General features: G+C 38.8%; 1 protein-coding gene across 3 annotated transcripts in view; it reads right to left on the bottom strand.

Annotated features, from left to right (window-relative positions):
• The window catches only part of FMNL2 (formin like 2), a 304,476-nt gene that overhangs the window by 71,072 nt on the left and 207,047 nt on the right, over nucleotides 1-26,357 (bottom strand). For all 3 annotated transcript variants that reach the window (XM_081242867.1, XM_081242866.1, XM_081242865.1), the window contains exons 5-6: nucleotides 18,428-18,511; nucleotides 14,890-15,042 (exon numbers count right to left, since the gene is read on the bottom strand). In XM_081242867.1, the coding sequence (XP_081098993.1) occupies nucleotides 14,890-15,042; nucleotides 18,428-18,511 (237 nt within the window). The remainder of the gene's footprint in view (nucleotides 1-14,889; nucleotides 15,043-18,427; nucleotides 18,512-26,357) is intronic.

The raw sequence follows: 26,357 nt of genomic DNA on the forward strand, positions 1-26,357 counted from the left end.
GCAACTTCTTCAGAACACAGTGGCTGATCCACTTGCTGAGCAAAATTTTCTTTTTAAATCTTTATCCTAAATCACTTATTGGGCAAGTGAGGATGTTTTTGTTGTTGTTGTTGTTGTTTTGCAGTACGCAGGCCTCTCACTGTTGTGGCCTCTCCCTTTGCGGAGCACAGGTTCTGGACACGCAGGCTCAGTGGCCATGGCTCACGGGCCCAGCCGCTCCGCGGCATGTGGGATCCTCCCGGACCGGGGCACAAACCCGTGTCCCCTGCATTGGCAGGCGGACTCTCAACCACTGCGCCACCAGGGAAGCCCTGTTTTTTAACTTAATAGGAAATTTTGCTCTATATTTTGGAATTCTCTTCTAAAAAATTTTCCCCAATTAAGAAAATGCACTCCTAATTAATTCACAACTCTTTGGCAAACACAAAGTATTTGCAAACAACTTAACTGAGGATCACCTTAAATCTCCAAGGCTAAATTTCAGGGACTGTGTCATGGGTTAGCATGTATATTAATCTACTCTTCAGCATGAACATTTTGTGGAATTTGACAATTTATGTAATTAAATATTTGGTTTATTTGCTTTAGTTGTCATCTGAGTAATTTTATTACCTTTTTTCTTTTTGGACATGTTTTAAATTCAGCTCCAATGCACAATGTTGATACTATCCAAAGAACACATCCTCATGGTGCTGGTTTTACTAGATCCCCCAATTTGACTAACAGAATTAGGACTAACAATTTACTACATAACCACTTTCCACAAGGACACCTGGATGAGGTAAGCAATCTATAAGAACTGGCCTCTGGTGCTCTCTACCAACCACAGGAAATCAAACCAAACCTAGTGTTTAAGGTCCAAAGTTGGTTTTACCAAGCATCTACTGTTCATGCTAAACTCTATTAAGTGCTAAGGGAAAATAAAAGATGAAGATGTTGCTTCTGCCACCATCTAGTTTAGGAAGCAAGAGGTTATATCAATAGCCCCTGTATTAAGATGTTCTCTGTCCACACCCAGCCCACCCCTTCTGCTGCATGCACATTCTAACGTGTAAAATGAATTCAGTAACAGTACACATACCTGCACAGCACAATATGGTAGAGTGATAACAGTCACACCTCAAACGAGAACACTTTTTTGCAAAGCAAGATACTTAAAATCCTCATATAACCTTTTCTCAATCAAGCCATATTTGACTGAGTTAATAAGACAGACCTACTCTTAGTAACTGTCTTTAGGCATATGAAAGTTGTTTTTAAATGAGGCTCTAATTCAAGAATAAGTATAAAAGGAATGGAAAAAATTGTGGGATAAGTATCAGAAAGGTGACATACAATGAACATAACTGAACATGAAATGTTACTAACGCAGATTTAAAACACACCATCTCATGAGTCTTTGAACAGTGGAATTACAAGATACTTCCATTCATTATTTTTATCTATATTTAAAATTTTCTACAATGAATGTATATTACTTTCCAAATAAAGAAAAAAAAAAGTTGCACAAAAAACAAACCCTTACAGATGGTCTAGGTTTACATTCATCTAAAGACAGAAAGCTGACTAGATCGTATGATGATAATGCTTTCCCCACTTTAGTTATCCCACAGAAGAATGTTTCCTAAAGGCCTCTTAAGTAGAGAGTTGGTCCTTAAGTGGAAAGCCAAGCTGAGGGTTTCTCTGAAGAGCCCAAATTCCACCACAACACAGGCAGCAAAAGAACCAAGTATCATCAGAACAACTAAGCTTTTAAAATCCTATTCCCTGGTGCTGCACACATCCACCTGGATGCCAATTGACCTGAGTACAATGATTAACAGTTTCCAGAGAAAACGGATGAGGTTATTGATTAGTGCCACAAATTTCTACCAAATGTATGAGTCACACTGACTCACTTAGGCAGGGCTGGAATTTCACAGCAATGATCCATCACCAATTAAAAATGCCAACAGCTCAGATGAGATGTGTCATCACAGCCAAACACTGTGTGTACAAGGTGCTGCTGCATGGTCATGTTAACACAAGTACATATGATTCAGTGCATTATCTTTAAAAGGGTAGATAAGGCCGCATCCGGTTCTATGTCACAGCCCTGTAGGCTAAGCTACCTTCACCTTTCACAAGCACTGATCATCCCGCTTTGGCTATCTGAATCAACTTTCCACAAAGACCTGAGCTTTACAGGGATTACATCAGTGACTCAGTAGAAGATATGGGTGCTTCTATGGAAAACGAATATTGTTGGCGTATGTCCCATTACAGAATTACATACAGTGAAACCAAGTACTATGATGGTTTCTTCCTGAAGTTATTTGGAAACAACTAAAACAGAGCCAACAGGACAATTGGAGACTGCCCCCAGTTCACTGTGATATATTCAAAAGGCCCCAGTGGGAGGCAGCACTAGTTGCCCTGTGGTCTCCTATGGATGACTGAGGCAGATAAGCTCTAGTCCTGCCCTATCTAATATGTCTTAAGTGATCCTAGATGTTGTCAGCAGTTAATGGGGTATGTTCCCTCAGCTAAGACTTGAAATTGGCTTCCTCACTAGCAGTTCTCAAATCTCAGGGTCCATCACAGCTTAATGCAGAAGGAGGAAGAAGAGAGGCTTAGAAAGACCTTCAAGTCCATTCTGCCCCCTCTCCACTGCCTACCACACTGACGGTTTGCACTGTGATTATAGAACTATTGGTTTTTGAGGCGACTGTGGATCTGGAGAGGAAAAACAGCACAAGTTAAAATCTCACAAAGCTAGCTGTTCTGAGATTCAGTTGTTTTTCCTAAATAGATGCTCCCCAGATTGTTACAAGACTTTAATCTCTAGAGTTATGAAAAAGTTGATTCTGGCATGTTTTGCCAGTTTTCTCACTGCTTTTATGGATCCTGTACTCCACCATTTTCAGTGACATCCCATAACAGACAGTAACATATTCATTCTGAATACACGTAACAATTCCTTCAAGTTAAAGGGAACAGTCAAAAGTCAAACAAGGTGCTGCAACAATTATGTTTCTCTGGTGATGGGGGGCAGTTCCCCAAGACATCAGGATCAGAGAACTACCTCAGATTCCAAATGGAAAAACAAGGGAATGACATATTTACAGAGAGGTTGTGGCCCAACGTCTGGACCACGGGATGGGGACACTAAATTGTGTCCAAGAACCTTTCCTCTGCCAGACGGGCAAGCAGAGTTTTGAGGCCCTGGATCCGTGGACACAAAAGAGGGGTTTCCCAGAGGCAGAAAGCAGCCCTGAGTCTAACTTTTGGCATTCCTGCCATTTGTAGGAAAGGCAATGGGGAAGGGATATTTAGGGCTATCTTTCTGAGGTCTCAAGGGTTGTAAGGAAATCCTGTTTTTTGAGAGGTCGTTTTGACAGAAACACCACCAAATTTCTCAGGCCCTCTTCTCCATCAACTGTGAGAACTGCCTGCTCTCTTGTTACTGAATGAAAACTAAACATTGTCCTCATGATTCAAAGATAAGACACTATCTTGGAAGAGATGCCAGGTAGAATTCCCCAAGTTCTATGAATGTGGAAACAAACAGATGCCAACATTGACTTTAGATCAAAACCAGAGAGAAATGACTCTAACCACTTGTATTAATTTTATGCACCAGTGGTTATAAGTTACATGAAATAATAATAAACGAAGTTATAGTCAATGCTAGTAGGAGTAAGAGGCACAAAAAACAAGCAATTGTTGCAAATATCTTTTAAGAAACCTATACAATGTGTCCTGTTTAGTACTATAGTGACAACTGTGCTATCTGCCCAGGAGCCTGGAGTGAGCACCTCGACCTGCACAGCACTGGCAGCAGGTGCTATGCAGAAAAAAAAAATTATCTCCGTTTTGAAAACGTGTCAGAATGACTGTTTAGTGAGATCCAACCAGTTGACTTCTTCTAAGAAATGTCAAGGCAAGTAAAACCTGAATTTTGGACTCCAGGAGGCAAAAAGAATAGCGAAGTCTGCAAAGGAAACCTGGGGAAGTAGCTCTCTTGGATCTGCTTGACCACAGATTAAATACACAGGAATTTCTCTTGCCAGGTACATATTCATAGCCTGAATTACATACAATGTTCATTGGAGTTTTGGTTAGAGCCACGTTTTGCTATGCTTAAACCACCATTCATTGTAAGAGAATCTAAAAGAAAGCTATAGTAATTTTGAACTAGTTCCTTAGGTTTAGGAATGTAACAGACAAGTGGGACTACACAAAATGAAAAAGCTTCTGCACAGTAAAGGAGACAGAATGAAAAGGTAACCTATAGAATGGGAGAAAATATTTGCAGACCAAATATCTGATAAGGGCTTAATATCCAGAATATACAAGAAACTCCCACAAATCAATAGCAAAAACAAACAAAAATTATCTAATTAAAGAATGGCAAAGGACTTGAACAGACATTTCTCCAGAGAATGCATACAAATGGCCAACAGGTATATTAAAAATGCTCACTAATCATCAGGGAAATGCAAATCAAACCCACAATGAGACAGCACCTCACACCTGTCAGATGGCCATTATCAACAAAGACAAGAGGGCTTCCCTGGTGGCGCAGTGGTTGAGAGTCTGCCTGCCGATGCAGGGGACATGGGTTCATGCCCCGGTCCGGGAGGATCCCACATGCCGCGGGGCGGCTGGGCCCCTGAGCCATGGCCGCTGAGCCTGCGCGTCTGGAGCCTGTGCTCCGCAACGGGAGAGGCCACAACAGTGAGAGGCCCGCATACCGCAAAAAAAAAAAAAAAAAAGACAAGAAAAACAAGTGTCGACAAGAAGGTGTATAAATTAGAACTCATGTACACTGTTGGTGGGAATGCAAGTTGTACAACCACGATGGAAAACAGTATGGAGGTTCCTCAAACAAAAGTAGAACTTCTATATGTAATGATCCAGCAATCCCACTTCTGGGTATTTATCTAAAAGAACTGAGATCAGAATCTTGAAGAGGTATCTGCACTCACCTATTCCTTGTAGCATTATTCACAAAAGTCTAGATGTAGAAACAACCTAAATCCATCAACAGATGAATGGATAAAATATGGTTTAAAAAAATAGCAATGATGTGGTGTGATAGGAGTTTTAGCTGATGCTATGGTAGTAATCATTGCAATGTACAAATATATCAAATCAACACATTGTACAACTTAAACTTACATGATGTTACACAATTATATCTCAATAAAAATTAAACTAAATTACATATTCACATACACACACAATATTAAAGTCATGAAAAAAAAGCGTTGCGAATTCCCTGGTGGTCCAGTGGTTAGGATTCAGCGCTTTCACTGCCGTGGCCCGGGTTCAGTCCCTGGTCAGGGAACTAAGAAAGGGTAAGGAACTGTTCCAAGTTAAAGGACGCTACACAGGCACAACTAACCACAGTAAATGATCCTTGTGTTAGATTCTGGACAGAATTTGAAAAAAATGTTATGAAATAGACTGGGATAATTGATGAAACTAAACAAACTGAACTAAAAATTGTGTCAATATGTAAAAGTTCTGATTTTAATAATTATACCATGGTTATTTAAGAGCATGTTATAACTAAAATTGTAACTAAAATAATAATATTAGTGTAGGTATATTTGTTCTTAGGGTACCTATACTAAAATAATTAGGTATAAAAGGGCATGATTCTGTAACTTATTCTCAAATGGTTACAAGGTGTGTATGTTTACAAAGCAAATGTGCAAATGGTAGAGTAAATTTAGGTACAAAATGTTAAAACAATTGTTGAATCTGTGTAAAGAGCATAAGGGGGATCATTGTACTATTGTTGTTTTTTTTTAAAGTTTTCAGTGATATCAAAATTTAAAGTTACAAAAAGAAAAAGAAGAAACTGTGGTAAATACATACACTGGAATATTATTCAGCCTTCAATTAAAGGAAATCCTACAATATGTAATAACACAGCTGAACCTCGAGGACATTACTCTATGTGAAATAAGCCAATCACAGAAGGACAAATGCTGCATGATTCTATTTATATGAGATATCTGAAATAGTCAAACTCACTGAAGCAGAGAGTAGAATGGTGTTTGCCAGGGGCTTAAGAGAGGGCAAAGTGGGGAGTTAAAGGTATAAAGTTTCAGTTATGCAAGGTAAGTAAGTTCTAGAGATCTGCTGTATGACATCTTGCCTATAGTCGACAACAATGTATTATACACTTAAAAATTGTGAAGAGTGTAGATCTCATGGTAAGGGTTCTTACCACAACAGAATAATAAAAAATAAAAGCAGTATGCTTAAAAAAAATAACAACGGGTGATAACATAAGAATGAATGATAAGTAACATGTCTATGATAATTCTGGATGTACAGGAGAAAGACCTACTCCTAACGAAAAGCTAGATGTGATCAAATCCTGGATTTGTTTGTTTAGAGATCTACATCTGCAAAGCACCAAGCTCTTAGTCAACACCAAACAGAGGCCACTGTTCACCCAGTGATGCCTTAAAAAAAGTCTGATCACCCACCTATTATCTTCACAACATATGCTTATTTCTAGACATATTCTTATATGTGAGTTTTCTATGTCTGCCTCTCCCTCTGAGCCTGTATTATCCAAGGACAGTATATTACTGCAGAACTGTGAAAGGAATGTTTCCTGAACTGACCTAACCAGGTTTTCCCAGAGTCCAGCAAAAAAGGTTTTCAAAAATATTCTGTGGCGTCTCCATGCCAACATTTGTGGGATTCGTAATATCTAGGTCCAAATGGCAACAGGAAAAAGACAAGGTATGTATTTTTGCCTCTTACCAAAAGTGTCTTCAAAGGTCTAACTATTCAGAAATTAAACTAATATCTACCTATAAATAGATAAATTAGAACTCCCCTGGAAGCTAATGTAAGGGTTCAGCCCAACAGAATGCAATGCCAATTAAGTATGTCACATCGTTTGGCATAACTGTAATAGTCTTTTATGGTTCCAAGGTCTGGCTAATAGAACTTTACCAAGATTTGGGGTTTTAGGTTTCCTCTCCCTTACCGTTCAGACATGACATCACCTGGGCATATTTTTCTATCAATTAAACTCATAAAATACTTGATGCTAAAAAAAAAAAAACAATGAGCCAAGCACTTTTCTGTCCCTACAGCCAAAAGAAACAGCTGAAAGAGTAGAACCCAGATAGTTCAAAGTGGGGGTAAAGGAGGAGGGGAAACAGAGAGACAAAGACAGAAACAGAGACGGGGTGGGGGGTGGGTACACAAAACTCCTTATGAACCTTTTTTCTTTTAAATCAGTTACTGAAATTTTCTATTGATCTGTATTTCCTGTTAGAGGACCAGGTGATAGCTAGAACACAACCTGTAAGCCAAAAGGTCTCATTACATGCTTTTTGAATGGAACCAGTGAATCAACAGACTCCATCATATGAATGGAGGATCAACAGTCTGAATTTTCTGATTTTCAATTATATTCCTTTTGTCAAAGGCATTTGCTATGGAGTGGCTAATTAATCAGGATATGACCCTATGTGAGAAGTGTACAAGGAAACCATCTAACTCCTGTGACTTTTCAAAAGAAATATTTCTATGTTCATCCAAATTTGGCCCTTCTTTTCGTAAATCTTCAATAAAATATTGTCGGTGAGCTAAAATGACAATTCCACAGCCTGGCCTTCGACGTAGTACATAAACTGGCTCTACGCTACTTCCAGCCAGACTCATCTATTCACTGTTTCCTAAACAAACCACGCAGTCTCACCACTGACCCGCTGCTCATACCGCTCTCCCTTCCTCTCCCCTCTCCTACCCACTCCTCCCAGCCTTCCTCATGTTGTTTCACATGCAGACCAAGTCATGACTCTTCCCTAGGTTTGACTGTTCACTCTAGCCTCTAAGGTTCCATATCATTAGTTCTGGTTATACACAAGTGATACTGAACATGTGTTAGTGCGTATGTGCGTGAACACACACGCTTCTCAATCAAATCATATATAAAGACACTGACACAGTGGAAAGAAGTCAGAAGACTTTGATTATAAATCCTGGCTCTATCACTTACTACCTATGGATAACTTCTCTGAGCCTCCTCATCTGTAAAATGGGGCTAATAACTCTTGAACACCTCCCAAGATTTCATGAAGATATAATGATGTAAGTATGAAAAATTCTTTTATCAGTCATGAATCATGTACAAACATATTATTCCATGTATCCTTCTGTATCCTCAGCACTTGACAAAGCACCCTTCACATATTAAGTATGCAATAAATCTTGCAGATGAAGACACTAGACCATGCCTGTAGGAATTTGCTGAGTCATCTTTAGTATTTTCCTCAATTCTATATAGTTATTTATTGACTACTCACTGTTGCACCAGGTTCTTTATCAGAATTGTTAATTTAATCTCACAACCTATGAGGCAGGTCCTAGGTCTGATCTGAGAATCTGTGAGACAGAACCCAACAATGCCCTGGCCAGGTGACTTGTTTTTCCAGTTCCACATACCCTCTTTTAGTCAGTTTTCTATCACAGAAAAGACCCAATAAAGAGGTGGAACAAGTGAATCAGTCTTTCTCACAGTGGGAAATGTCTGGCAAATCTGCCAGTATGGTGCACCCACAAGCTACAATTAAAGCTGTCACCATTTTCACAAGCAAGCCCCTTAAAATAAGTTCCAAGCTGAGAATGTGGAATGTACACTCTTAACCCAAGTACATTTTTCTCTGTTTACAACACCAAATAAAAAAGAAATGCACAAATCTGAAACACAACAACCTAACACTTTCGACTTGTTTCTGCTTACAAATGTGCTGAAAAGGCAAAGTGACAATTTGTAGTTACAGATTATTTTTGGAAAGTCTAGGACTTTAGAAAGTCTTTATTTTATAGATGGGTACTGGGTACTGCATTTTCTGTGACCTTTGATCTTCAGGTCAACAGTCTAGCAGGTTAAGGAACATCTTCAACAGTTCTCCTTGCTCAGAAATAAAACTCAGGTGTTGGCTATAATGATCATCTCCTCATTGTTCTTTTTTCTTCCACTCCTTTGCAGTATTTTCTCTCCTTCTAAAGTAAGTGTTAATGAAAATTTTAATCAGCGCCTGCCATCTCGTCTGGTGAACAGAAAGAATTCAAGCCTTGAAAATTTCTTTGTAGAGTTTCCCCTTTAAATTGGCAGCTAGGGTAAATTCTTCAAGATCCTTCCATAGGGAAATTTTAGAATAAACAAAGTTAAGGAAAATGAATACACGTAGAATAAAATACAGATTACAACTCTCAGTCATGACAACTGTAAAAGACCTGAGTTGATTTTATAGAATTTGGGGGGAGAAGAAGGAAGAGAGAAGAGAACAATGATTGTTTCAGAAATTAGATTCTTAATTTATAGAAGCTGGAAAATGAACAAAATTGAGTTCAACCTCCTTGTTGGGAATCAACACAGAAAGTGCTTTGGCTTCTAACTATAGAATTCGAAGATATTTTTTATGTGATATTATAACAGTTTAAGTTAAGAGGTTAGGTGATCTTCTACCCCCAACAATTACAACTCAAGGTAAAATGCTCCCGCTGAAATAAAAACTTGTAAGAGCTTAAAAGAACTCAACTCTTTCAAGATACCACTTACTTTATAAGCAAACTGGTACAGAGCTGGTGTTTCCATATGTTTAAATAGGATCACTGTTACAAAGAGATCAAGAAAACTGCTTTGAACAGAAGTATCTATTGCAGTGAAGGCCATTGAGCCATATGGGCCATACATGGAAACAGGTCTGCAGTACCTATTCCTTAGGTCTTAGAGAACAAGGTCTTCAAGCTGGGCCTCAAGTGCCTCATCAACAAAAAGAGTTGAACAAAAACCTGAAAAGAAAAAAGTTTATTCATAATCTCCCCTTCCATAAAAATAGTCACTATCTTCATTCAATAAACTTTCCTTTCAATGCCTTCCCATTGCAAATAGGTGAAAATAAAACTATATTAACAGAGAACTTTCCATCTTACTCTTGTCATTCATTTAGGAAACATTCTTCATGTTTCTATATGACCTTATCTTCTAATAATTATAAATATTCCAACATATTGATCATGGTCTCCACTAGAGCATTTGGCACCTTTGGATAAAGTAGAAAAAGGCACATCTTCTGGGAAGGATTAGCAAATCCTCTCCTGCACGGTACAACTTAACAACTCCATGTGGACACGCTGATATCAAAACAATATATTTACTGGGGGAAAAAATCATCCTGTGAATATACAGGCAGGATCACATGGTGTGACAGTTTGAGTCAGGGCACCTCACTTCAAATCCTACCTCCTTCACTCACTGTTTGATCCTAGGCAAGTGGCTTAACCACTAGAGGCCTTGGTTTCCTCATAGGGATAGTAATAGTAACAGCTATCTATCTCATAGAGCCATTGTCAGCAGTGAATAATCACAGAAGGCTCTTAGGACAGTGCCTGGCACACAGTGGACACTGAACAAAAGCTTTTTTCCCCAATAAAAAGTATATCAATGCTACCAATATCTTTGTGCCCATTTTAAAATAATTTTAAAAAATTACTCCTATGAAAAACATTGCCAAGAATGGGATTACTGCATTAAAATGTGTAAACAAGGATGCAAACTTGAACTCTTCATGTAAACCCACTAAGAATATAAGTGCTAAATAGTAGATGATGACTATTCAAGAGATGCCATTCCATTAAGATAATAATTTCAGGAAAAGCAATGAAATTTGTTCTAGGAAATCTTAGAAAGAAATATAAGTAAGAGTTAATATATTAAAGGAAATGTAGATCTTGGTTTCCTCACCACAATGGGAAGGTCAGTTCGGATGGCATACAAGGCCTACCCAGCTTGGTATGTCTATGACCCAATCTCTCCATTAGACAGCCCTCCACCCCTCTGTCCCAGAAATGACAGGTTCTCCCCTCTTTCCCAAACACGTCTGATCTTTGATGTAAGGTTTTGCTCATCTTATGCTCATTCACTTTACCTGTACGTGGAGCAGCCTTTCCTCACCCTGAGGAGCAACTCTGGCCATCACCCAAAGTCCCAGTTTATATCTGATCCCTTCCTCCAGGCTTTTAGTGCTCCGCCCTTCTCCTTTAAAATTTGGAACACTGATTTATTATCTATGGCACTGCTTACTTAAGTCTAATAGCATTAACCATGACATTCTTAAAAAATAAAAATTACTTTCTCTTGCATCTGAATTAATGCAACCCGTGTCTTCAAAAATCTAGTGTGCACATATATGCATATACAGCATCATTTAATTTAGCTAGATCTGTAGCCACGTTAACAGAAATCTATCTTAACTGAAGGTACACCAGACTTTAAGCTTATGAAACAGCACAATCCAGGTTTCTACTGCATCAACAAACATTTTTTACAACTGCCAACCTGACAAATTTATGATAATACAGAATCTAATAGTTGATACAACTCCAGGTGAGTGTCATGTCATAAAATACTTAATCATCTATTTTAAATAGCTAAAAAATAAAGTCTAAATACGAAGAGGAGAGTGTGTATCATTCGAATTTTGTTTATAAACAGAGCGTTTTTCCTTTTCTTTAATCAAGCCCCATTTATAAAGTGTATGCTTTTTTAAATGTATTTATTTATTTTTATTTTTGGCTGCACTGGGTCTTTCACTGCTGCGTGCAGGCCTTCTCCAGCTGCAGAGAGTAGGGGCCACTCTTCATTGCGGTGCACGGGCTTCTCATTGTGGTGGCTTCTCTTGTTGCGGAGCACAGACTCCAGGCACGTGGGCTTCAGTAGCTGTGGCATGCGGGCTCAGTATTTGTGGCTCGTGGGCTCTAGAGTGCAGGCTCAGCAGTTGTGGCGCACGGCTTAGTTGCTCCGCAGCATATGGGATCTTCCTGGACTAGGGCTCAAACCCGCATCCCCTGCATTGGCAGGCGGATTCTCAACCACTGCGCCACCAGGGAAGTCCCTATAAAGTGTTTAAAATTTCTTGACATCTCATTTCTTCCTCCAAGTTTAACCAACCCTTCTGCTAAGTGATATAGGGTAAGATTACTGAATCTACATTATTATCTGGAGATGGAGATGAGGGAACTAAAATCTGTATTTGGATACAGAAGATATATTTTAATCAAAAAAAGCTACCAGAATAAATCATCTCTACTGAACGTGACTTAGTATCCTTTTATCCGTCAAAAAAAAGAACTGTAATAATAGTTAAACTGCAATATAGATTAAAGGTTCAAATTCTTTTTTTTTAAAGGTTCAAATTCTTAAAAGGAAGAATCATAATATGATAACAGAGTGTATCAAAGTTTAAAAGGCACTGGGCTTTACCCCAGTAGAGTGATGGCATGAAGCCATGCAGTTATCATATTATAACATGGAGAGCAGCTGCCATACTGTTGCCATGCACTATAAGCTCTCTTGGGTGACATTTTCACCCATGACTTACGAGATTTTCCAGTTTGAAGCCTCAACATCAGTGTGTAAACTGAAGCGATTCCAGAGGCAACAGGGAGAGAAGCAGCTCTGGTGGCATTTGAAATGAAGATACTCAGGCAGAGAAACCAATCTGGCAGTGATGCAAGAGATGAATGGAACCGGAGGAAGAGGAGACAGGAGGACAAGACGATCAGAAATGAGATGGCAGAATGAAAAAGAAGGTCAACAAAAAGAAAGCCAAAAAGTAGAGGCAGCAGAGGAAGCAAGGGGAGAGAGGAAGGAGGAGGGAGAGAAAAAGATATAAACAATCTCTGGGTCTATGAAAAGCAACATGTACCATGCGCCTGCACTTCTGATTGCGGTTTTTATAAGTCAGAGATGCTATCAAATGACCAAATACAGAATTAGAATCCATGCACACAAGAGCTGGAATATCACTGATATACATCATTTAAAAACAAAAACAAAAATCCAAGCTTCAAGTCAACAAGTGGCATGAAAGTTACTGCCATATTGGTTTTCTTGAGAGCCCATGACAGAGAGCCAAAGGAATTTCAAATGCTCCATTCCTGAGCTTGAAACTGTTTAAACACAAAAAACAATGTGACGCTGGTTTCTTAGTTGGTCATCTTCGAGCACACCTGCCAACCAGAAATGTCATAACGGCTCCCAAGTTTCTCAAAACAGCATTTCCATCATGTCTTTCTCTCTATACTTGGGGTCTCTTTTTTTTTTTTTTCCAATTTAAAATGAATTCTAGCAGGGTCTACCTTAAGCCAACTGTGAGGCAAATCAGGCTGGACACTGATGTCCCTATACCATGCTGTCCAGGGTCCAGGATCACAACTCTCCTTGGATGTGAGATGATTCCCCTATTTCCCCGACTCTTCCACTCTACCAGAAACAATGCACTCTCAATAACAGTCTTCAGTAATTTGAAAATACGTGTAATGAGTTATTAATCAGAAAAATGACTTCCTGTTAAGATGGTAGCTGACCAATATATGATACTTTCCAGCTAAGAAATGAGGAGAAAGCAAGTTAAAACATACTTTGTCAATTAAATTCCTTACACATAATTATAGCTAAACTAATGGTAAGTTTCCATTTGAGTTACTAGGTGATTAGGGAATTCTTCAGGCACAATTGGCCTTCCTTCAACTTCTCAATCAGCCCACATATTCCTCTGTCCACATGTAAAGTTCACGCAGACTAGCAGGTTATATAGCCTTTGGCCTATTGCAAATACTGTGAGATGAACTGAAACATGGTTCTTCATTATTATTGAATCATTCCAAAGCAGTTAATATTTTTGGCATTTCCAAACAAGGAAAATCTGAATGCTTGATAGGAAGCATCATATTCAAACATCAAATCCCGGAGCAGAACTGAACTTCATTATAAAGACTTTAACTTTCCATGACCAAAACCCAAGTCAAAGGGAAAAGAGGTAATAAAAAGGCTACCAAATACAAAAGGTCTGAAAGCCATGTATTCACTGACCACAACCTGACACATGGACTTTACTACAATGACCCAACACCCATGGTGATCTTAAGCAGTGACAGGAACAACGTCCACTTGCCAGATCAAGCCTGAAATAAGCGAGATAAAATTATCAAGCTACAAAGAGTAAGCAACATTTGGGAATGAGGGGCTTATTAATAAAAATTTTTATTAAACTCCTGGAACACAGAAACCTTTATGAACTTGCTCTAGATGCTCTAGATGCCTGTCTTGTCGGGCAGGAGTTTTGATTTACCCACCCATGTATACTAACTCTGAGTACAGTGGCTAGCAAATTACAGAAGCTCAAAAGTATTTTTCAGTGAATGATTGTAGGTCTGAGTGAATGAACAACCTCAGTGATATTACACCCAGGGGTTCATCCCCCATCCTAACTTAGCATGGTGGTATTTCAGCCAGAAAAGACAGGAGAAGGAATTCTTAGGAGGAAATAGAAGGTTGACAATGGAGAGCACACCCAACCAAAGAAGCACCACTTAAAGGCATCTCCTTAATAAAAATGATCATTACAGCATTCTGTACCTATGTCTAAGAACACATCCCACAGAACACACACCTGAGCTATCACGGGAGGAAGGGAAGAGAGGAGTCGGGTTTAAACAGCATCAAGTTCTTGAGATCCTCAGATCTTGATGTGCTGCCTCTACCCAGGAAACAGAGTCCAAGTCAGTTTATCAGCATCTTCCTGGTTTCAGAAACTTATCTGCCTATGGAGACTACTCTGTTGCGTCATTTGGCAGCAGAATTTTTTTTCTGTGTTGAATGAAGGAGTGGTATTTGCAGAAAGCTATTGAAAGTGACTGAGTATTGCCCCAGTGATGATTCCATGAACTCCCGAAGAAACTTGCATTTGCAATCATTGACGACACAAGTGCTGTGTGGCAATATACAGCGATACATGGCCCAGGATCCCCAACAGAAGCTGTCCTGACATATCTGCCTCTTTCCTGAATCAAGGCACTCACCGCAGTGCAGGATGTCTTCCCGAGCGGGATACACTGTTGCCCACGGGGGAAGGCAGGTTGCTCCCTCTGTGCAGGTCCTCGATGGACCGACTCCAGGGCTTTGATTTGTCCACTGAGCTCTCCACAGTGCTTTCCACACTTTCAAAGTCAAAACTAAAACAAAAGAGAAATGCCACTAAAGACTTAATTCACATTCACGCAAATACATGGATGTGCAAAACTCACTCCTTCCAACTATACATCTGCACCTTAATATGGGTAGTTTTTGCAAACAAAGAAAACTGAAAATGGAATACAAACGAATTTTCATGGACTGAGCGTTAGCTTTGAAAATACAGAATGACAAATAGGGATGTGTTATCTGTATCTTATTATAAGGCTTGCTGACTTACCGATTACTAATGAGCTATGTGGGACGGGGAAGAACGATCTCAGAGCTGTCTTCATTTTGCTTTAACAAGTCAGTATGTTAGGCTTATACTAATTTATTCCTCTCCATCAAGTTTCACTGAGCATTTTCTGCTAGTGTGTTGGCAAGTGTACTTTTCCAACCATATGTGATACATTACTTGCAACGTTATGAATTTGCTTTGATTCTGGAATCTCTTCCCAATGTGGTGCTCTTTAAAGTAGGGCTGTTGTTTCTCTGACATTTTTTGAGGTTATTACTCATGTTAACCATGTTAGAATAAATGGCTAGTTAAATTGCTCATTCTTGTATAATTTTAGGAATTTTTAAACAGACAGGCCTTTGTGTTCTGTGCATTTTTCCCCTTCCAAAGCCAGTAGCTCTGCTGTCTCAAAAATACATTTTATCAACTGTTTCTACCCGTAGTTCCATCAAGCAACACCTGATCAGACAGAAAATAAACAGAATGCAGCTATAATTAATAGCATCTGGAAGATATTGGAGGATATCATGGGAAAAAACCATCAACAATACATATTGGAAATAGCAAGTATATGACTGCCAAAATTAAATATTTGGTTAGAACTACCATCTGTAAACTAGATTATGCTCTCCATTTATTAAATTGTAATCCAGGTAACAGAGACTGATGCACAAAGTCATTGAATGGGTCTAACAATTCTGTCATTCCTTAGGATACAGGAAGCAGTGAACAGAAAAGGGGCGGAATTGAGGAATCAAACAGATGCTTAAGGACTAAAAATAGAAGCCTATAATTGACACTGGAAAAGGTAAGCCTAGGGGGCATCCCAAGATCACTCATGTCATTACACCTCCCACCAAGCCACTCTGCAGCCCCCATATGTTCAGTTGTTCAGCATCCTTATGCTCCTCTCAGCTCATCCCCGACTCTCACTGAGCAGAAAAAAGAAACACACACCTTGGAGAAAGCTCCTGTTTTAGAGAAGGCACATGAGTCTGTTATTTCACATTACATGAGCTAGAAAATTGTCACATGCTGAGGAATAGTAAGAAATTTTTTTCAGCCCATTTAGTTTCAAGAAAGTATGTACATAAATTATGTATCTATATATAATTTTTCATGTAATTAAAGTATAAAATTTCATGTAATTAATTTTGTAAGAAAAACAAAAATAAAACTAATAAGCAAAGAATGTAAAGCTAATGCCCACCCCACCCCCCCAAAAAAAGTAGAAGATTAGGAACCAAAAGCTCTGAGTTCTGATCTTTTGTTGTCTTTGCTCTTGGACTGCAGACCAGAAGAATTCCCTCAGAGTAGCACTACCTTTTCCCATTGGTCTCGAGTGTAGGTGCATTTGGGAAAACTGGTTTACAAGTTCTATCCTGATGGGGTAAAGGGTTAATTACAGCAAACATATTACAAACAGCATGCAATTCTTTTCCATTATTCCTGAAGTTTCTTAGCCCTTCCTTAATTCCTCAATAAATATTCTTCCAGATTTTAAAATATGCAACAGGATAATATTTCTATTCTGTTTTGTCATATAATATAAAGTGTAAGGGAGATTAGCAGTTTTCGATGTAATGGAGGTAGATAAGGAACAACGTTTGGAAGAGTATGCTATAAAAACTAGAATTATATTTCAGAGGAAAATTTCTCAGGAAGATAAGAACTTATCTACTGGGTTTTTTTTATTATATTCCATATCATATATAAGAGTTATCAAAACTGAAACTCATCAGGCCAGTTTCAGTTAACACTTTACTTTCTGCAGCTATAAGGTAGGAAAAATTATAGTTTTCTCTTCACAAATTCTCCAGGAAGCTATGAGGATTATAAAATAACATCTGGTTAGATCTTAAAGCAGGGCAATATAAAAAACAAGTTCCTTCTTTGAAAAGAAGAGTTGAGAAGAAAAAAGACACCACCTAGGCTAAAATGTCTTCCAATCAAATTAAAAATACAGTATTGGGACTTCCCTGGTGGCACAGTGGTTAAGAATCCGCCTGCCAATGCAGGGGACACGGGTTCGATCCCTGGTCCGGGAAGATCCCACATGCTGCGGAGCAACTAAGCCCGTGTGCTACAACTACTGAGCCTGCGCTCTAGAGCCCACGAGCCACAACTACTGAGCCCGCACACCCTACAGTCCATGCGCCGCAACTACTGAGCCCACGCGCCGCAACTACTGAAGCCCATGCACTCTAGAGCCCACATGCTGCAACTACTGAAGCCTGCGTGCCTAGAGTCCGTGCTCTACAGCAAGGGAAGCCACGACAATGAGAAGCCCGTGTGGAACAACGAAGACCCATCACAGCCAAAATAAATAAATAAATAATTTAAAAAGAATACAGTATTATTTCCTCAATCTGTGTGTGTGAGAGTGTATCTGTGGACACTGGAATAGTTTTTTTTTTTTTTTTTGGAATAGTTTTTGATTAAAGAGGAAATGTGGAGAAGAGAACGTCTCATTCAAATGTACACTATTCATTCCTGTTGTAAATCTTTCCAGAAGCCTAGCAAATGAGAAAACTTTATGAATCAACAAAGGAAAGGTGAAATAAGTAAATGATTTTTCCTGCTCTGCCCCATTTTTTTCGCCTTCCCCCTATGAAGGGGAAGTCAAAACAATACAAATACATATAAATTAAAAAGGGAAAACCTCTTGCTGACTCCACTTCCTTCACTCCCACTGTGTTTGGTACCTACTTCTGCAATCATTTTCTCTGTATTTACTAGCACCTACAAATATACATATACAAGTTTTTTTTTTAATAAAAAGGGAGTCACTCCTCTGTACTTTGCTTTATTCACTCAACAATATATAATATACCTCTTCCAATAATTGCTAGAGTATTCTACCATATGGATATACATAACTTGAGCACTAAAGAAAGCACTTCTTTTTGAAATAAGCACTCCTCTAAGGGTGATTTTACTCCCCTGTTTTATTTCTGCCTTAAAAGCATTTCTAACAACAATTTTGTGATTTGCTTTTAGTTACTTGAATATAAACAAATCTCCTTAAATCTTACCACATCTGCTTCTGGGTGTCTCCCCCTCAGTGTGGTACCTACTTTTACCACTGAGATGCAACTTCTGTGACCACATAAAATTTAAAAGGAAACAAGCCAAGTTTTACTTACGTTACTGCGTATTGCGCAAATGACAGATATTCTACTAGAACATCAAGACCTTTATTTTCTTCATTCAGAAACTCTCTGACCCATCTGTTCAAAAAAAAAAAAAAAATCATTGGCAAAGTTCATCGCATGCTCTACCATGAAAAGAACACAGTGAAAACTTGTTTTTTTCCACCAGAAACATTCACTGCCTGAAAGGAACTATGGAGTAAGGCCTAGACTATAACACATGAGGTAGGAGCTTTTAAATATGGCAACTAAGAAAACCATAATATTTCAGCATGAGCAACGAGGGGTCAAAAAGTGTATGAGTGCCTTCCTTGTATTTTACTGCTTAGGAGACTGACGATAACCTGTAAGAAACTTTCTATAGCAGGAACTTGCTAACTGTCCTTTTTTTCCACCATAATTGATCTGGAGCCTGCTTGTTGAAGGAGCCAAGACTGCACGGGGAATCAGGCAGACTAGGGACATGACAACGTAACCACTGAAATCCAGGCCGGATTCCAAATCCACATTCAACTCCTTCTTGGCACACTAAGCTGTAGAAAACACTCAACTAGCCAATGAGAGACCAGTGTTTATGGGCTTCTGGAAATTCAATAGGGATAATGACTTGCTTAATTTTTTCCATGAATGTTAAAACCTTTTAAAAAGTCACAGGCACCACACACCATCATCAAAGCCAAGACATGACAAATACCTTGCTTTTTTAAATTCACTTTAAAATGATACCACTTTGTATTTGAATGGTGGATCTGAGTGCAGTTCACTGAGAATGTTTACACGTTTTTATTTGTTCATAACAACGCCTAGAAGATGGAGCAGAGTGGTCAGGTACTAAGGATAAACACCTGTTACCCCCGTCACAGATTTCCTCCAGGACATCCACCTTCAAAGAACATGTGATACCCCATCAAGCCTTCACTGGGTTGGAAACTCCAAGAATTAATAAGTAAAAAGCTGTGCTATTCTACCACAGAAATGAATCTTGGGGTATATCTGCCAACAGCATTGCAAAGCGGTTGCCTTCCGCCAGGAATACCAAGCCAACAAGGTCCACCAGCTATGCACACGATGGCTCCTACAGAAACCAGTTTTGATAGCTATTAGAACAACAGTGGGACAATTCTAGCGTGTGTCTTTAAGAATGAGCAGTCCCTGGAGGTTTCTGTCTTAAAGGAAGGGAAAAAATCTGGTGGATTCAGAACGACTATTTTTAAAATTTTGTCTTTAGGGGGATTTTGTGGTTGTTGTTTGTTTTGTCCTCCAGCTCATCCTTTCTTCTAATCCTATCACCTGCATAATGTAACCTCAGGTCTTCAGGCAGTTCCAGAAGACAGTAAGATGGAAAAAGTAGATAGCTTGCCTCGTACTTCCCCCAAGTGCCTCAGGCAGGCTGTGACAAAAACCTATGCACTTAACACAGCCACGTGTAAGTATATAACATTTAATCTAAAGGAGACCTAGGGAATTCCCTGGCCATCCAGTGGTTAGGATGCCGTGCTCTCACGGCCAAGGGCCCGGGTTCAATCCCTGGTCAGGGAACTAAGAACCCACAAACCACGTGACCCCCAAGAAAAAGAGAGAGACCTAGAGTGGAAACACTGGCAAAGAAAACACTACCTTTTGGGTCTCACGAAGTGGCTTTGTTATGAGAGCTGACCAGAACTAAGGGGATGGCTATTAGGAGAGGCTGAAGTTTCATTTCACCACCACCACATACACGCTCTCACAGCATCTACTTCTATATCTTTATTTTCATTTGATTTATTTTAAATTACTCCCTATATGGCTAGGTCTCAGAAGACATTGGACATTTTTAAGTGCTGATAATTAAAAGCTTAGAAATGGTAAAAAAAAAAAAAAAAATTCCCTTTTAAAACTGGTAGGAGACTGAAGAAAGCTAGAACTCACTATCAAATCGGATGACTAGCTGTGTTCTTGAAATTCAAGCCTCTTAGCCTGAGGCCTCTCCATTGGTCAGATCTATGGGTTCTGACTGCATAATTTAAACTAGCCCTCCTTGGTGGCTGCACAAAACCACAGGGTCCAGATTTTTCAGAGCAATCTTGGTTTCACATATTCTGTCTCAGTGACCCATAAGAACACTCTAATTTAGGAGTTGAGAAAAACAGCCATTATAGTTCCTTCTGGTTGATTTTCCAGACACTGCCTCTAACATGTAGAGATGACCCACGACATCCTAAGGACCTGCTAGCTCCTTCATCTCACTTAGTTTAGCCACAAACTGGAGAGAAGGCAAATAACTCATGGATATTAAAAAAAAAGAAGAAGAAGAAGAAGGAAGCAAGGAAGAAATAGTAGGAAATAGCCAAATACAGTCAGAGCTACATTTCTCTTGACTCAAAGTACTAATATGCATATATTTTCATGCAGTGATAAAACCTATTAATTGGCTTTTACTTCAATTTAGCACCCTTATCAGTGCCCCTGTCCTGACTTGCTGACTTTGAGTGAAAGCGCTTTAAAAATAAATTTCAGGACTTCCCTGGTGGAGCAGTGGTTAAGAATCTGCCTGCCAATGCAGGGAACACGGGTTCGAGCCCTGGTCCAGGAATACGCCACATGCCGCGGAGCAACTAAACCCGTGCGCCACGAATACTGAGCCTGCGCTCCAGAGCCCGTGCTCCGCAACAAGAGAAGCCGCCGCAATGAGAAGCCCGCGCACCACAACAAAGACCCAACACAGCCAAAAATAAAATAAATAAAATCTTACTTTTAAATTCATTCATTCATTCATTCATTCATTTCAAAGTGAAAGTCAGGAGCCGGCTGCTCAGTTTCTAAAAAGTAGGCGACAGTGTAACACGTCCTGCCTTTGAGAGGTTTAATTTCATTTTTAACCTCTTTTTCTAAGCTGTGAGATCTTCCCTGGGTCTCTGTTCTGGCCCAAACCCCTGCAGGTGGTTTAGGAAAGAAGAAGATAGAGATCCATCACAGCTGACTACCTTACTCCCTTTGTCAAGTGGTATCAGGTTAGTAAAGTCATCTCAGCAAAAAGACTATGGATTACAAGAAAAGAACAGCCTTCACTTTTCCTCTTGTCCTCTCAATCCCTATCCCTTCCTCACTTAGGATATTCTGTATAGGAGAAAACAGAGGCGAGAGTGAACTTCTGTGGAAATCAAATAGGTAGAGATGAAAAACGGGCAACTTTCCAAGCAGTATCTTTAATCTAAAGGCATAAAAAAATGGATGCCCCATTCTGCAGATTTATGTATATGATCATGACATATCATAAATGGAGGGTTCCTATAGTAAATTTCCATTTTCACCTCTGCGCATGCTACACACGCTTTAATATAGTGCCAATATGCAAACAGTTTCAAATTGGGTGATTACAGGTTTTGGAAAGTAGAATTATTTCTGACTCTGACAGCATGCATCACTGAGTACCTCACAGATTTGATGTAATTACCATATGTTGTAAATTTGAATTTACGCAAATTCCAAATCAACTGCTTAGGAGCTGGAAGGCACAGTGATAATGAGAAATAGCTCTGGAAAAAAAAAAAAAACTTATTCAAGGAAGGGCTCTAAATATAAGTGCCAAGAGTTACTGTTTTACTGTAGACAGGTCAAAGCTTTGTTTCCAAATTGCTATTGTTTTCTCTCTGCCTCCCAAATCTCAGAACCTCATCGTTCTCATCTAGAAAATAAAGTCTCAAAGGACATTACTGGCTTTAAATTTCTAAGATCAAACAACAAAACAGACCCGAGATACACAAGATGAATGGACAGATGGTGAATTCCCTCTGCCAGTTTCCTTTAGAGATACTACAGGCATCCGGTAGGAACTGCAGTTGCTGACAAATCATGAAAAAAAAAATCACAAGAAGCGAGAGATAGAAGGTAAACATCACCCAGATTCCTCATCAGCTTCCAAATCTATTCTGTGAGACAGCATCTCAGACTGGTTCTCAAAGTATAGCCCATGGACCACTAGGAGTCCCTGAAACCCTCTCAGGGGTCTGTGAAGTTAAACCTATTTTCATACAAATATTAAGTAGTCGCTTTTGTCACTGTGCTGACACTTGCACTGATGGTACAAAAGAAATGTGAATGAAACTGCTACCACCAAACAATACACCTTTTTATTGTATTCTTCACCCCAAGCACTCAGAAAGGGAAAAAAAGTCAGCTTCACTTAAACCTGTCCTTAGTGAAGTGCTAAATATTACTGACTTTATTAAAGCTTGCTCCTTGAATATACGTCTTTTTCATTCTCTGTGTGACAAAGTGGAAAGCCCACATATAGCACTTCTGCTGCCTGCCCAAGCACCACGGCCGTCTTGAGGAAAAGCACTGGTGCAATTGCTGGAGCTGCAAACTGACCCAGCCATTTTCTAAATGGAATGTCCAATGACAGACACATTGTGGTTATTCTCTCTTGGGTATTTGGCAGATATTCTCAAAAGTGAATGAAGTGAGCCTGTCATTTTCAGGAAAAGAACTGACAATATTTTTTGTCAATGATAAAATCTGAGCTTACAAATGAAAAAATTAGAATTTTGGAACACTTGTATTTACCACCACGAGTCTGACAGCTTCCCAATACCTAAAGTAAATTCTGATGACACTGATGATTATTAACAAATATGATTGTTTTTATATTATAGAATAAAATGTGTTGATGTTTGAAAGATCGGGATAACTCAGTGAAACAATATATTTCAAATGACTTTTTCATGATGTTAAAAAGTATTCATGGTTAGAAATACCCATTCAAAGTGAAAGACAGCACAATGGATTTTAGTATCGACATAACAGAACACAAAAGCTCACTGATACGGTTTCAGATTCTGTCAATACATTGCAACTAACTTTAAGAAATTACACCTTTAAATTTTGGTGTAATATCAAACAATAGCCACAATTATCTGAAATGGTTACTTAAAAACTCTTCATTTTTCCAAGTGTGTATCTGTGTAAGGCCAGGTTTTCTTCCTATACATCGACCAAAACACATCATAACAAATTGAATGCAGACAAAGATATGAGAATCCAGCTGCCTTCTATTAGTGAGACAGTAAAAAGATTTGTAAACGTGTAAATCAATGCCACCCTGTCACTAAATTTTCTTTGCTTTGGAAAATAGTTATTTTTCATGAAATATGTTATTTGTGCTATATTATGTTTATTATTTTATATTTATATATTTACATTAAATATTTATTGTTAAATAAATATTAAATTTTATTAAATAAGCATATCTAAAATTTATTAGTTTAAATTTCCAATATGGTAACATTAATAGATAAAACCCACATACAAACTTACTGGGGCTCAAAATAATTTAAGACAGTAAAGGAGTCCTGAAATCAAAAAATTTAAGAACTGCTGGTTTAGATAACAGGCTTTAGATTTGGACATCTCCAGGTCCAAACCTCAGTGCTTCTCAATCGTGTGGACTTGAGCAAGATATTTAATTGTGGACTCTGTTTCCTCATCTGTAAAACAGAGGTTCAGAGGAAAAGGGCAAAAATAAAAAGGTTTCTGTAAGAAATAATACATTTAACTTACCAAATACAGTGCTTAGTAGCAAATACAGTGCTTAATAAATGACTAAATGATTATGATCTTGAAGATTTCCAAAAAGCACCATCTAAGGATGAATTAATCGTAGGGTAGCTTGAGGCACACATATACGTGTTAAACCCCAGAGAAGACACTCACTGCACATTCCCCAGCATCTTCCTCCTTCTACAGATCTCCTCCTCTCCTTGCCAACTTGCACCTCCTGCCGGTCACCTCACGCCCATTCTTCTCATCTCCCCCACCGAGATACAGTGAAGCAAGCACCTTTCAGGATGTCTATGACCTTGCACTCAGGATGACAAGTAATTTTCCATCATAATAGGCAGTTTTACTCAAATGACCCACCTGCAAGGAGAGCGAGCCTACACCTCAGTTTCATGGACTAACATCCGCCAATCTGTCCCAACCGCCAGCGCCTCTCGAATCTTACCACCCCACATCCAAGTCATCCCAACGCCCATCTCCCAGTAGAGCACAGCCAAGTCAATGTGCTCTAACAGTGCTCAGCTCCCTTCAAGGGTATTTCAAGTCATCACAAGGGCTTGGATTAGTCATAATCCAATTCTCCTCAACTGTTATAGTTCCTAAGAGTAAGTGAATGATATTATTTCTAGTCCAATCCTTATTTCAATTTGGCTCCCCCCCAAAATTAATTATCTTTCTCACAAGACTGTTCCATTTATAGTTTTAGGTTAACCCTTTTGCTTGACAAAGCTGTAGCTTGGAATGTTACTTCAGCAAAGCCCCAGATTTTAACCTTGGAATGCAAGCATATGCCAAAAATATTTTTTTTTAAAGAGAAGTAGATTTTAAATGTAATTCTTCCTTTTAATTTCTGCAAATCATAAACTCCTAGGTAACAGGGTCCTTTTAGACAGAGAAGGTAACATTCTCTGCATGGCTTTCCTTAGGGATATATTACACAACACTGTCCAATAATTATTACATATAATATTATTTTCAACAAGCATAACAACAAATAACAGCTATCATATATTGAGAGTAATTACTATGTATTAAACCCTATATTAGGTCTTTCATAAGTTATCTCATTTAATCCTTACAACATTCCTGTTAGATAAGTATTATTATCCTCATTTTATAGATGAGAAGTTAACTTAGGTCACATGATAAATACAGAAAGTTTATGTAACTTACTTAAGTCAAATAACTGATAAGGGGGCATGGCAAAAATATGAGCCAAGATCTCTCTTTCCCTAAGGAAAATGGGCACCCAATTACCTTTCTAATATGGTACCCCAAAGAGTGCAATAAAAATCTAAGGATTCCCTATGCAGCACCTTGCATTCCCAGAATTCCTCACTGTAGTAATTGATTACTTTCACATTATTTAGTAATTCTTCAGAAGTTTTCCCAATCAAATACGGTCAAGCCAGTTAGTTTCCATCAAGAAAAGTCCAGTTCAGGTTTGGGTTTTCAGGACAGGCAAATCAGGTCAAAATCCTGGTGTGTGGTTTCACTCCATATAAGGTTATGCCAATAATTGGTTTCATACAATCAGACAATGCACTTCCATGAATTTTTGTGCTGCTAAAGCCAAAGCTTTCCAAGTGTCTCACGTAGGTAGTAGACAAGGGGAAACTTCAGCTGGTGAAGATGAAAGAAATGCAAGAATCTTTCAACATGCCTAGAGTATCCTAAACAGCAAACCACTCCAACTGCTTGCAGATTTGCACTGGCTTCCACCCAACCAGACCTTTTCTACTCAGCCAACTTTATATTGGAAATGATCGTCTTGCCTTGGTATTTGATGGTCAATTTCACATTATTTCAGCAATGCTTAAAGAAATGCTTTCTGACAATTTGTAGAAATCCTGGCTGCAGCTCATGCCACCATTTTCAGTCAAGAAGAAGGTCCAATACCAAATGGAATCTAGCTCCTGATCCACAAATACTGGAAAGTATTTGAATTTCCTAAGCTTTGGATGCCCAGCTATATTAAATCACCACCACTTTCACCCCCAATAGGCAAGCCTCATTGTTTTGATCTCAGATTATCTTATTTCCTTTCAAGGAAAGAGCTGCCAGATTAGGCTAGATAAGAAAAAGAACATCGCATTTTGAACAAAACGTCTGGCTGGCTCTACAGCTGTAGACTTTGTGGAAGTCTCTCACCTTCTCTGGTCCCTAATTCTTTTAATTTGTAAAACGAGGGTCTAGGCAATCCTAAATTTCTCTTCCACTTCTATTTTCATGACACTCTGATCCACTGTTCTATAGCCCATTTTCTGGGACAAGGGTGATTATCAACCTTAGGTTAGAATCAATTCATTTTCCAAATATTTCATTCTCAAGGTGCCAAACATGTGAAATTATCCTTAAGGAAATGAATATTCTCACCCAGGCTATG

Source organism: Mesoplodon bidens (genome assembly GCF_964165515.1).
Source record: "Mesoplodon bidens genome assembly, chromosome: 8".
NCBI lineage: Eukaryota > Metazoa > Chordata > Mammalia > Artiodactyla > Ziphiidae > Mesoplodon > Mesoplodon bidens.